This window comes from Tiliqua scincoides, chromosome 5 (assembly GCF_035046505.1).
Source record: "Tiliqua scincoides isolate rTilSci1 chromosome 5, rTilSci1.hap2, whole genome shotgun sequence".
In the NCBI taxonomy this organism is placed as follows: domain Eukaryota; kingdom Metazoa; phylum Chordata; class Lepidosauria; order Squamata; family Scincidae; genus Tiliqua; species Tiliqua scincoides.
Window position 1 is genome coordinate 24,431,048 of NC_089825.1, and position 13,932 is coordinate 24,444,979.

A 13,932-nucleotide genomic window follows, 5' to 3' on the forward strand; every position below is an offset into this window, starting at 1 on the left:
GTAACTATGAAATTTATCTTCCAGATTTCTGTAGGATTTGTAGGTGTCACTCCAGAGAATCTCTGCCTTTAAAAAAAGTATAGAGCAGACAGATTGCAACTTCTGTACCACTTGCTTTACCCAGTTTCTTTTCCTTGTTGTAATAAACAATCAGAAGAGATATGAGTTTGGTGGTAGGGGCCTGTTGAAATTATTGGCACTTATAAAGACAAAAACCATACATCACGAGTCATTTCACTCCATATTAGTTAAGGTTATCAGAACATTTTACTGCTGAATAGTTAAGGAACGCAAGTGTTCCTTCTCAAAGAGGAGAGGACTTTCTGTCATAACCTTTGTAGAATGCCCTTCCACTGCTACAGAGAATGAGTATACATTAATAGTTAAGGGACACAAAACAAGAGCGTTGTTTCAAGAGGGTTCAGAAGATCTCAGACATTCTGCCTGATGTAAGAATTACATGATTCATTCAAGTTTGTCCCATAACTCTCAGTGGACTACAGCCTTATTCTAATTTGCAAGTCTCTTTTAGTATCTTTGCTTTATAAAGCAAAGTTTATAAAGCATCATAAGACAGAGAACAGAAATCTTGAAACGTGACCTTAAGCCAGGGCTCACATGTGTGAAACAGATCTGAATTCAAAATATGCTGCATGCAGAGGTTTGTTATACCAAAGGAAAACAGTACATTGTGTTTTGGAAATAGTATTGGACACATCTGTGATTACTGCATAGAAAAGATCCCTCATTTTTACACAGGCCTAAAATATTGTCCCTACAGCCATGTGCCTTTATCATTTTAGGAGCTTCTTTTCATATATGCCAAATTTCCTTCTCTTGGGCTTATTTACATGGCAGATACAAAGACAAGCCGTATTCTAATATGAACATTTTTAGTAGTACAGGAAGAGATGATAAAACACTGAATGATTACAACAATATTTTTTACTTCTACAGAGCAAGTTATAAATATGCAAGAAAAATCAACTCATAACAAGATTTATTTTCACTGTTTTCCTTCTTTTGTTAGTTATCAAAACTAAATGCATATAAATCAATACTTATAAAATATGCAAATACCAATATTGAGTTACACAGCCATTAATTTTTGGTGCAAAGCAAAAAAAAACAAAACCCCAAAGTATAGTGGAATGTTGATCATGCTTATCAGTCTCTTCCTTCATCTTGAATTAGATGCTCATAATGCACTGTATGAACTGCAAAACAAGAACGTGTAATAAGGTGTTATACGTGTTATAATAATCACAATAGTATTCCACAACTATGTAATAATCACAATGTTAGTCTATTGCTGAAAAGTTCTGCACAGAGGCACATGGAGACAGTGCTGGGATTATGCATTTGAACAATGGCTTTTGTACTATGTTTACAGAAATGCTAGTTCACTGCAGAGATCAGTAATGGTAGCCAACACAAGATACATGCTATTGCACAAGATATACCTTATCTACCATTATTAGATGAGTAAGGATCCTAGCTCAGTAGAACAAGACTTTGCATGCAGAAAATTCCAAGCCCAAACCCTGACATCTCCAGGTAAGTCTGGGAAGACCTCTATCTTAAACACTGGAGACAGGGCCCGTGGGGGGTGGGGGAGTAAAGGGGGTAATTTGTACCCGGACCCACAGTCAAAAAGGGGGCCCAGGAGCCAAAGGAGGGGGCTCAGGAATTTCCTGGGATCTTACATTTTCTGATCTCACCCAAACTTGCTGACTGCATGGGATGCTGGGTGAGCCATGGCAGCTACTGCTGCAAGGTGAAACTGCTGGGCTGAGGAATGTATACATGACACTCCTTAATACAGTGTTAAATCTGGAAGGAAACTTTGCCTGCTACAGTAGCTCTTTGGCTTGTGAATCCGCTAACTATGAAGGAGTGTATAGGAGCTCAGGGACACAGCTGCAGGACCACAGCTGGTGCAGAAGTACATTTTGATACATGGAGGATGCTTTCCATTCTAGTGTGAGCCTAAATACGATGATGCTGATTTTCTGTAATGATTTTCTATATTTAAAAGATTTTAGAGAGACTAAGGAGTGTGCTTCGTTTTCCCAATAGAACAGTATCTAGCTGCAGACACAGTGCAAGTGGGTAGACTTGGGCTCCGCATTGGAAAGCCAAGTAGACCTGGGCTCCAAAGACTTTTCAGGCTGTTTTCACCGTCCCCCTGCTCTGTTTTGCTTCCTCCCCAACACTTTGAGAAGCAGCCTGAAAGAAAAGTTGTACCCCCTGGTAAAATTTCTCCCAGAGGCCCAGACTGGAGGCCATGGTTACATGCATCTACACCAATCACTGTATGCAATATACCACTTCATATATTCTTGTTCATGTCCCCTCTTAATGTGAAGGTACAGGGAAAGTAATAGGCCCAACCTACAGCAATTTATGAGTTCACATGGAGCATAGTTCACACAGGTCTGGCTATCATCCCATGTGATTTGAAAGCATACTTCAGAGGCCTACACAATGCCCAGGAGATCTATGACAACCATGTAGGTGTTCCACAAACTAATTGGTATGGAAAAGGTTCTCAAAAAGAGAGAAATGACAAAGCGAGTGCCCTAAAGCCTAATTATTCACAGCAGTATTCTAATTTGTATCTCCTCTCAAAGAATCCATCTTTCTGACAACATACTGGGTGGCCCTGGCCAATCCACTTCTTTTGAGAGGCTACAAATGATGCTTTAAGCTTCTTGGAGAGAAGGACAAACTCAAGCCTTGAGCAGTCAGCTTCAGGTCAAGCTAGACACAGCACTGTGTTACTGTCTATTTGGGAGTGTAACTTAAAAGTTAAACAAAAGCAAAAACAAAACCCAGGTCCATGTGGGCCTAACTTGGACTGGGACCATGACACAAAGGTAGGGTTGTTTAGAAAAGTTTTCCGGCTGAAAATCTTCTACCCAGAAGATGCCACTAACAGGAATGTCACTTTTTATTGGATGGTACATTTAGCAAGCTAGGGCTTTAAGTTAGTGCCATTGTGTCACTGCTCAGGAAATTCTCATTTTTGTACCTCATCCAACTAAGTAGATTTAGGTCTACTTACATCATCATACTGGAAGTTCACCATTCCCTGCTGGGCTGCATCCCTTCTTCGAAAGCTATCTGTTGAAAGGTACAGGAAGAACTATGCATTAGGACAGAAGTTATAGTGCAAAGCGGCACACATTATGTTGACAGATACAAGCAGGCCACACAAAACCACCACATACACTGGCATATAAAAACTATTTCTACTAAACACTTCCTGTGAATTTTTTTTTAAGCGCTGCAAACTTCTTGTTAGCAACCCTTTTTTGGGGGGGGACGGGACTCGAGGTGTTTCACCTACATGTTTCATCCAAGGGACCTCTTTCTTTCCTCAGAGATATGAAAGGCAACTTCAGGTTCATATTTGAAAAACAAATCCCCACATCAACCCATTTCCTGATCTACTGATTTTGCCAAGGCAGCTTTTGGTGCCATCTTCTAAGGAGACACTATTCACATGCTCTAGAAAGGAAATGATTTCTAGCTTCATTGCATGGAAGGGGGGAGGGAAGTAGGGACAATATTTACAAGAATGATGAAAAAGCAAACTAGCTCATAGGCTAGGTCACAACTTTATTTAAGCCCCCTTTATTTAAGACCAACTTTATTTTTATGTTATTGTCCAGAGTTGGACTTGTGCCAGTAAACCAGGGACGACAACAACAACAACAAAAAGAGGTGGACATAATAATTTACTACTTGAAAAATCCCAGGCATCAGCAACCTTCCAGACCAAAGGCAGTTAACTGAGGAGGGTGGTGGTCAGAAGGGGAGAGAACAGGAGGGGCTGAACCAATTATTTAAGGGTAGAAAAGGCCAAGGATGAGAAGGTGGAAGCAGGAGACATGAGCTGGTAGTGGCTGAGCCCTGCAGGCTGCTGTAGCCCAAGGAGGTAGGCTAAACCTCATGGCAGAGGAAGGCATAGGTGTTATAAACCCCCTCTCTGCCAGAACTCTGAAGTCTCATGGGATGGGGTCCCTGTGTTGACCTCTTCCCCCTCCTCTTGCCTTTGGTTCCAGAGGGAGGAACTAACAATAACACATTATGTTATTTATCCTTCAAGAAAACCACCTGGTTAAGAAAACTGTTCACGCTCCAAGGTAATTCAGGCAGAAATATCTGCTCCAAGAGACCCAATTCACACACGGTTGTTCAGAAAGATGACTTCAACTGAAGCTTTTTTCCCAGTGAACCCATAAATCACAGGACAGGCCTGTGAATAGCGCAATCCATTTAATTTTAATACACTTTAGAAGAACATGTTTCCTGCAAATCAGGCACAAGATGGCCATTCATGTGCAAATCCACTGGAAAAAGGCTGCATGCAGATGCCAATGAAACCATCCTTGGGCAGGGTGGGCTGTTGAGAACAGTCAAGTGAACACTGGAAGAGCTAGCGGAATTTGCTTCACCTTATTCTTATTTGATGGGATGCACTTTGCTTTAGTAAGCAACAGCTGGGTATTACCTCCTTGTACTGAATGAGCAGCTAACTATAGCGTTTAAGCCATTTCTGCCCAATGTTGCATATATGCTACAGGGACCAAGTGTGTACACCTGTGGGCCGGGCAAAAATGGGTTTCCATTCACTCCATAAAATGAGCCTGATTTTTAAGAGGTTATAGTTTTATCTGTCAATCTCAATAATAAAGCCATGATCAAACATACCAGTGAGAGCTCTGAGTTTAACACAGCAAGCAATATAGTCATCAAATGAAATCTTTCCACGAGAGCTGTATCGTTTTGTAAGAGCGTTGACTGTCTGAGGACTCAGCCTGAATCCTAAAATGGGAGGACAGAAAGAATTCATCAGAAACTACGCTACACCATCATGCTGTTTGATTTGTTGGCCATATTTTGTATCAGTTGTTAACAAAGGAGTGCAGTCCCTCAAGCACGACTGGTAGCCTCCACTCATGTCAGACTGGGAGGAGGGTGTCAGCACAGTGGTCTGGCAACAAATCTCAACTCCCAGTCAGAAGGAAGTTTCATAGCTCACCCATAGACGTCAAAGCCTTCTGCAGCTCATTAGAATCCACTGTGCCACTGTGATCACTGTCAACGCTCATGAAGTGTTGTCTCCAACCATTCAGAACTGCCCAGAGTTCTTTAAATTCGTTGAAGCCCATTGTGCCAGACATATCTCTCTGAGTTGTGGCTAAGGATCATATAGCAGAAGCAAGACAAATACAGAACAGAGATTCTTCAGTGCAACGTCCTCCTTGGGAGTGTAACAAGCATTAGTCAACTGTGATTTCTCTGTAGCAAGACGGTAGTTGAAGTAACTGGGACAGACTATCATTGCAGGGTTACTCTTTTTAGTCAAAAGATTCCACTAAATTATCCTGTTTTTAACATCAGAAAGGGGTCCTAAAATTCTTCTGCAAAGATAGTCTGATGCTGTCTTCCAGTAGATTCAAAAGTTTTAAGGGCCAACGTGCACAACTCTGCTTACTTTGGATTAAGAACATGGTCCAAAGCCTGCCAAGACCCATGTGCTCTCCCCTTCCCTTCCCTTCCCTACTCACATACACCTATAGTTGGCAACTGTCAGTCTCGAAAGACTATGGTATAAGCCTACAGCACCTGGTATTCCCAGGCGGTCTCCCATCCAAGTACTAACCAGGTCTGACCCTGCTTAGCTTCTGAGATCAGATGAGATCAGGCATGTGTAGGGTGACAGTTGCTGCCTAGCTTGTGTTTAACCAAGGCTCCACCATTCTCAATGGGCAGTGAGCAGATCCATTTCAACACAGCATATTCATTATCTCAACATACAGTACAAACAAATGGAACACACCATATTTTTTCTGGGTACTCTTCTTCATGTGCCCCTTCACATGTCAGAGATTTCATACCCTCAAAGCCTTTTCATACAGATATGAAAACAGTGAGAGCGTAACTAGCAACTTCGAGCAACAGAAGTCCCTTTAGTCACCAGAAATTACCCATTATCTCAACGCAACAAGCCTATTAGAAGTCAAAACACAAAGGATACATCGAGCATCGAGATCATGAGCCTGCATGTCTCTAGGTTGAAAGCTGTGTAAGGGAAGACAGAAAAATGCACTTGTCAGTACAGGCATCTATGCTCATAGTTAGTCAAAGTGCATTATAGCATTGAAGCTTTCATTTTTCTCCTAATGTCTGCAAAATAGTGGTCCTGGAAGGAGAAAAAAAGTATGAAAGTATTCTTAAACAGTCATCCCAAAGCCAATATCAGGGTCCCCAAAATATGGCCGCCACCATATGGCCACCACCAAAATGTTTTGACCAGTCTGCTGATCCTGGTAGCATCACAGATTAGCCCTCTAGTCCTTTCTCTTCAATCCCCAGCTCTACCTGCTACCAGACATCATCACCTTCTTATTGAATGAAGCAACTGTTGGGCTAATTAACTATCACCGAGAGTCCAGCTGACTGGCTGGCTGACATACAGAGGCCCCACAGCTGCCAATATTTTTCTCCAATTGGGTAAATAAACGTTTCCATAACTGATCCAATCTGACCCATTATAAACATATGACTGAGTGATTTGGCCCTGGCAGCTGATCATTTGGGGACACCCCCAGTCTATGCAGATAAGGGTATCAATTCATCAAGATTTGTTTTACCTCAGATATTCTAAAATGTTAAAGGAGGGATAGATAAAGGTCCTTACAAAAGTAATACAAGAATACTTTTTTTTGGAAGAGTTTTCTTGAAAGGCTGTGCCAAATGGGTAACAAAAAGCTTCTCACAATTGTTGCTGCAATCTCCCTTGGCCTTTTTAAAAGCCATTCATGCTACTATTCATCAGTATAACTCTGGCAGCAAGTTCCATGATTTATTTATTCCAGGTTGTGTGAAATAGTTTTGTCTGCTCTTAACCTACAGTCAATTTTACTGGGCTACAAGACATTCTGCTTTCATGAGAGAGAAAGAAAAATCTATCTGCCATCACCACAATCCTCATAATTTTATGAATCACTATCATATCTTCACCACCATTTTTCTGTCTAAACTAAGGAGTCTTTCTGCACAGGGAAGTTGCCCTAAGCCCTTCTTGTTACCTTCATAGTAGGTCGCTCAACATAGTAGGCTGCTGAACTAGTTCAACAGCTTAAAAGTCATGCATGAATAACAATCCATACAAGGGCCAGGACACAGATAATCAATTAGAAATCCAACACACATCAGCATGAAAAAAGTCACGTTTAATTGAGTGCTGTAAACAATGAGGTAAAAGAGAAAGCCAATAGCAAGCTACCATTTCATGTTAGAAACTTGTGTTTTTTTTAAACCTGCTCAACTTACGTTTATACCCTCCTGCAATGCCTGACTGGGTTAGACATCTCTGAAGCTCATCTGCATCTATTTGTCCGTCCTTTAGAAAACAGAAAAGACATGAGTCCAGTTTTACAAGTGCCCTCAGACATTTCTTTGTCTGCTAAACCACACTAAACCATTACTAACTTCCTCAAGACAGCAGCCATCACTTGGGAGAGGTAAGCAGGCTAGATCACAGGAAATGCTGAAAGTTTAGAACAGCTTTTGTTGTAGCCCTACCCAGATGTTATTCTCATATTGATCATGCAGATGTTTGAGCAGGGTCAAGTGGTCATCAACATGCTCTTACAAGCCCTCCTGTCTTTCCATGGAGAAAGATATCTGTATAAGGTTATCATGTTATCTTTTAAATTGACCAGTATCCTAACAGAGGTATGCAGCTCAATTCTATTCCATCACACACAATATAGCACAAAATGTTGCCTACACACCAGGCAGTCATTTATGTATATACTTATATCCTGCCTACAAATAAAAAAAATAGCTTTACACCCATCAAAGCAACTTAAAGAAGAACAGCAGATATTCCACAATTAAACTTAAATCCAGAGAATTGGGTATTTAAAAGCCAAATGCTTGCCATTAATGAAAGAGCTTGAGATGGCAAGAACCAGAAGTGAGGGAAGACAAGCCTCTTTTGGTAGGGAATTCCAGAGCCTGGACATAGCCAGAGAAGGTTCTCTCCTGTGTGTCTACCAGCTGTTATCTTTGAAGCCAGCATGATGTACCACTGGTCTCAGCGAGTGGAAAGGAAAAAAGTGTTACATCTCTATGGCACTCTAAGGAACATGATGATGATCAGCATGAGATTTTGCTTGAGCCAGAAATACAGTTCCATATTCCAAGTTACTTCATCATTACTATTAACAAAACAATGTGAGTGATGACACCCACCACCACCACACAGCGAAGTGGGCCAGAAGATAGAGAGGTGATCCACCTTCTCCTGTCCTTGTGCTGCTCTTGGTGCAGTCTCATGGCTCTGCAGCAGTCCCATTTCAAGTGAACAGGACCAGCACAGTGGAAAGAAGCTATGCCAGGAATAGCGCAAAGAAAGGAAAAGGGGAGGGAGTGGGCTTAGCTCCTTCCCTTCTCCTGAGCCACCTAGGGAAGGGGATGGGAATGCATGGGCAAGGATGGGGGGGTAAAGGACAGCAACTCTGTGCTTGCTCAAAAGTCATTTTATGGTACCAGATGCATGCCTGAGCAATCTAATATGGCAAGTCCTCAGCCCACATTAACTCCTTGGCCACCTTAGAGAGAGCAAATTAGTGGCAAAAGCTGGATCAGTCATTACTGCCTGAATCTCATGCAAGCAACAGGTCCTGCTGTTTCAAACAATACTTTTACCACTGCTTGAAGTGCAAAACATGGCAAAACACCCCCCTCCACATGGTGAACACATGCCTACTGAAGGCTAAGTGAAACAATGTCTTAGCTTGTGATGAAGCAGAGAGACTACAGGACCGCTTCTGCTTGTAACACAGCACAGTCAAGAATAGGATAAAGATACCAGTGTTGTGTTTAATGCAACCCATGCAGAATATATTCTGCATAAAGATGAATTAAGGGATTTTGCACCAGTAGTTCAGCAACATGTGGTTGGTCTGTGGAACTCCTTGCCACAGGATGTGGTTATGGCATCTTGCCTGGATGCCTTTAAAAGCACTGGACACGTTTCTGGAGGAAAAATCCATTACGGGTTACAAGCCATGATGTGTATGTGCAACTTCCTGATTTTAGAAATGGGCTATGTCAGATGCAAGGGAGGGCACCAGGTCTCTTGTTATCAGGTGTGCTGCCTGGGGCATTTGGTGGGGGTGCTGTGAGATACAGAAAGCTGGACTAGATAGGCCTATGGCCTGACCCAAGACCCATAATCATGTTCTTATGATTAGTGCCTTATGGTGCTATTTCAGCCTGGGGGAAAAAAGAGAACCTACCTGCCCAGCAACTGCAGCAAAATACCCATATAAGGGATCTTGAGCCTGTGCAGGAAATGCTGGTCCTCCTGGAGCACTTCCATACTAGTAAGAAAATGAAACAATGAATTGCACTAAAATTAAAACTTCTGAGGTTTATTTGGCTTAAGATATGCAAAGCTTATTGTTAATTTTGCCTGCAATGCTCATTTTAAAGCAGTGGTTTGAAGACCCTCCCCCTGTATCACATATGAAAAATTCTTCCCCGTTAAGAGGGGAAGCAACAGACAAAGACCTGTCGGCCACGGCAGCCATTACTTCCAAATTCTCCCTGTTGCCACAAACTGCAGGGAGATAAGAAAGGGGTTTTAACAGGGCTTCTCACCGCCCTGTATTTGGCTGCGATGGGGAGAACTAGACATGATGGGCACCATTGTCTATGGGTCCTCCAGTGAATCCCAACTCTGTCTTAGCCCACATCTGCCCAGTTCACAGGTGCACACATTTGATCCCTGTTGCGTATATGCAACTTTGGGCAGAAATGGCTTAAGGGACAGGGGTTGGGAACCACTGTTTTAAAGGCTGCTCCACAGTAAATGTAGATTGTCTGAGATGTTGCATCCAGCTCAGACGCCCCCTCTGGTATCAGGATGATCTTGATTTAAAAACAATTTAAAAGTCACTAAGACAGGGGCCAATGCAAATCACCTATTTGAATCAAATTTTCCATATACAGTAGTTCCTAAGCAACCATGCCGATTAACTGGTGCATCCAACCACTAAAACTGTCCAACTAAATAATGTGTTTACACCATCTAGGAGAGTGTATTTTATTATATATTGGGAGTGGCATCCAGAATCTCTTCCTTTGGAATATTATGAATACTACCCAGGGGTCTCTCTTATGACCAACAGCAACTGCGACCATTTTTTTCTATGAGAACAAACACAGAAAACTGCAGACTGGACAGTATTGTGATTTGCCATTCCACTTTGTGTTTCTGGAGTGGGACTGAGCTAGGCAGGACAGTTGTGGAATAAAGAAGAAGAAACAAAAGTAGTTAATCTATATATTCTGCTTATTAAAGCTCATGTTTCTGCTTGTTCAGAGAAAACCCACAGCTTATCAGGAAAGGCTGGCAGTTCCTGGAGAAAACCACTTGTTTTCATAACCTGGCAAGGGAGTGCCTTTGTTTAGAGGAAGTAAATACTCATTGAGAACAGAGCAAAACGCAGAGACCAGAAAAGGGGAAAAAAACTAGGGGTATTTGAAAAACCAGAAGCGGGCAGTGCTGATTATTCTCGTAATTATCCTACAGAATGGCAGCTCCTGGTAATGATCTTCTTCAGTGCTAGTGATCATTTCCTAATCCTTGGCCCCAGCCCCAACAACAAAACATGAGGAACGGGAAAATGCTTGGACGCACCCTGATATTTTCCCCCATAGTTATGTATAAACACAAACACACAACACACTAATGTTTGTGTTTGAGAGAGTACCACCGCTTTTAAAAGATTACAAGCAAAGGTTTAACAGGCTCACATGCACATTTAATTCTAACTAGGCTATTTATTTTTACTAAAAAGCTTAACACATTTACTTTCTCTATTTAAAGGGAAATCAAAAGAAGAATGACCCACTCAGAAGCAAAGCACACACTTTGCTTGCAAAAGGTGCCAGTTTCAATCCTTGGCATCTCTAAGCAGTACTAGGAAAGAGCCCCTCCATCTGAAACACTGGAGAGGTGTTTGGCTCTCAAACACTCTTGTTTGGCTCTCCGGTACTAAGCAACACAAGTTGCAAAACGTCTCTCCGCAGAAAGTGGGAGGTGCATTTCACCTTCCTCCCCCAGAGCCCCTACACATGCCACAAGCCTCAGAGCTGAACATCATTTTGAAGAGCTGCACCCCCCCCCCAATAGAAAGAAGGTGACACACAAGTGCTACTGTGGACAGTTGCACTGTTAGTGCACTTTCAGTGTGGACAGACCACTTTCGGTACACTACCATCAACAGCCCAATTTCATGTGCTCCTCATAACATACAGGCTGGTTCCAAGCATTTACAGCAGCCATTTACAGCCATTTACAGCAGCCATTTACATCGACATGCAGTCGATTGTGGGAATCGGACCATAGAATGCCACATTCCACATATAAAATGTGTAGAAAATTCTTCTCTTTTACTACCCTGTGCAAACAGTGCAGAGCAAGTGATTTTCAACATACAACTCAGGGCAGGCTCATATTAACCCATGGCCAAGCCCTTAGGCTTTCAGGTATTTTAGACCCCCCCCCCACTGTCTCAAAACAAACCTCAGCTGACTTTGAGCGTACCTTGCAACTTCTCAGTGTTTCTTTTTAAAACATAATGACTGCTTATTCAGCATATGGCTCTATGAAGGAATTGTAGGGATTCTATAATATTCCACAGGTAAGTGGAGAAGTTTATAACAATAAACATTTCACAGAAATGGACTAAAATAGAAGAAAGTACATAGGAACATATATGAGAGTAAGAGTATATATGAAGCACCTCCCACCTTGTATTCCTCTTGCCTGGATATTGGAGTAGAGCAGTGTTTCTCAATGTTTATCCCCCACACTTTGAATGGTCCACCTACTGGAAGTACCACCAGAAGTAACTGGTGATGACATCATCTCCAGTTACTTCCAGATTGGGAGATCAGATGCAATGTGATAAAACGCCAGTAAGAGGCTCAGGGCAGACAGGAGGGCTTTTCTGAGCACAAGGAAAGTGCATGTGCCAAGCTGAACATCCTACTGCTGCTGCTGCTTTGCATTGCTGATATCAATGCCAGCTGGAGGGGGTCTGGGGGTGTCCCACAAGTAACACCAGACACCACCTCAAGCACCACTAGTGATGCTTGTACCACTGGTTGAGAAACACTGAACAGAGATATGGAGAAAAAAGGAAGTGGTTAAGCAATATGGTGCTAAAGGGGTGTTTGTGTACACACAGTATACTTGTGAGAGTATACATATGGATAAATATATATGTACGCATATTGCTATGGCACAGAGTACGAAGTGCCTTTAACCACTGGAGTCCTAAAGCACAGATGACAGAGCCTCAGCCCCCCCCCCATTGACAGGCCCCTAGTCCCCACAGGACCCCTACGCTTCAGCCTAGTCTGTCTTATGAATAATAATTCATAACAGAATCATGAATTAGAACAGTGGTTCCCATACTGTGAGTCCCGACCCAATTTTCATGGGTCACAAAACTGAAAATTAGACTAGACCAGTTGTTCTCAAACTTCAAACACCAGGACCCACTTTTTAGAATGAGAATCTGTCAGGACCTGCTGGAAGTGATGTCATGACCAGAAGTGGCATCATCGAGCAGAAAATTTTTTCACAATCCTAGGCTGCAATCTTACCCACACTTACCCAGGAGGAACTCCCATTTACAAAGTAAATATATTTAGTTCAAAGTTCAAAGTTCAAAGTACATACCTAGTAACTTGTTGAAAGTACAGATCTGTAACATTTCCCCAAATGCAGTCCCACACCATGGTAGCATCAAGTCTAATATATTAAAAATAAAACACTGAAACGAATGGGGACCCACCTAATATTGACTCACGACCCACAGTTTGAGAAACACTGGACTAGACTATGACCAAACCAGACTGTGCATCAAGGTTAAACGATCTGCTACTTGGGGGGTGGGGGGGGGAAAGAGAGCACTGTGGCCAAAGAGCCTTCATCACCACTGGGGCTTGAGTAGTTGGTAGGGCTTTTTTTTTTTTAAGGTGGGGCCCGAAGCTAAAAGGTTTGGGAAACCCTGATAATAATAATAATAATAATAATAATAATAATAATAATAATAATAATAATAATAATAATAATAATTTCTTTTTTCTCCCAGCCCCACTGGAGAAGGCAAGCCTGCATCCCACCAAGCCACCCCTGCAAGGAGCATCCAAGAGCTTTCCAGGCAGTGGGTCAGTCTCCGCTGCCCCCCACGCGGTGCAGGGCGGAGGCCCCTCCACTGCGTCACCAGAGCCCAGGCTCCCTGCAGACGCGCAGCAGCGCCCGCCCCGGGCAGGCTCGCTCACCGCGCCTTGGTAGTAGCCGCCTCCAGCCGCGGGATGCCCGGGGTAAGCCATCGCCTCGCTTCCACCCGCGCAGCACGCAGCAGCCTCGAGCTGACCTCTCTCCGCCTGCGCCGCCGCCCCCAGGAAATCCGGGACAAACCATTCTCACCGGGGGGGGGGCAGAAGCGAGCTCCGGGACAAAGGGGTGCTCGGTCTGCAGCCCGCAGGCGGGCGGGGAGGCTCTCGGGTCCTTTCCCCTCCCCTGATGTCCCCGATCCCCGAAGGACGCTGTCGCTGTTCTCTGCACGGACTTTCTGTCCGCCTCCCCCTCTCCTCTGGCTGGAATGGTACAAGCCGGACGCCTGGGTTTGGGCGTCTTCCTTTCACCGCTCCGAACTCACAGCACGAGCCTGGGCGGGTCTACTCGGAAGTAAAACGCCTGGGGTCCAATGGGGCTTACTCCCAGGAAAGTGTGCATCGGGGTGCAGCCTGAGAGCCCAATCCTGTGCATGTCTACTCAGAAGTAAGCCCCATTGTAGTCAGTGGGGGCTTACTCCCAGGTAAGTG

At 43.4% G+C, this 13,932-nt stretch overlaps 1 protein-coding gene and 1 pseudogene across 2 annotated transcripts; both read right to left on the reverse strand.

The window, feature by feature from the left end:
* Nucleotides 1–248: 248 nt before the first annotated feature.
* On the reverse strand, nt 249–13,504 carry SRI (sorcin). 2 transcript variants are annotated; one of them, XM_066628533.1, is made up of 8 exons: nt 13,387–13,504; nt 9,324–9,407; nt 7,348–7,417; nt 6,050–6,093; nt 5,051–5,198; nt 4,720–4,833; nt 3,068–3,126; nt 249–1,217 (listed from the first exon to the last, which is right to left on the reverse strand). In XM_066628533.1, the coding sequence occupies exons 1-8, from the start codon at nt 13,435–13,437 to the stop codon at nt 1,191–1,193; spliced, it is 597 nt and encodes a 198-aa protein (XP_066484630.1). In that variant the 5' UTR covers nt 13,438–13,504; the 3' UTR covers nt 249–1,190. The 2 variants fall into 2 exon arrangements, with proteins under 2 accessions (XP_066484630.1, XP_066484631.1); XM_066628534.1 differs by lacking the exon at nt 9,324–9,407.
* LOC136655051 (5S ribosomal RNA) lies at nt 5,626–5,742 on the reverse strand (annotated as a pseudogene).
* Nucleotides 13,505–13,932: the final 428 nt, after the last annotated feature.

Bases quoted from the DNA above. Each gene is read 5' to 3' on its own strand.
- SRI (XM_066628533.1), bottom strand. From the start codon at position 13,437: ATGGCTTACCCCGGGCATCCCGCGGCTGGAGGCGGCTACTACCAAGGC. The intron at 4,834-5,050 runs GTGAGCTATGAA...CTCCCATTTTAG, and splicing joins GAAGGCTTTGACGTCTATGG to GATTCAGGCTGAGTCCTCAG. The intron at 1,218-3,067 runs GTAAGTAGACCT...CTTGTTTTGCAG, and splicing joins TGAACTTCCAGTATGATGAT to TTCATACAGTGCATTATGAG.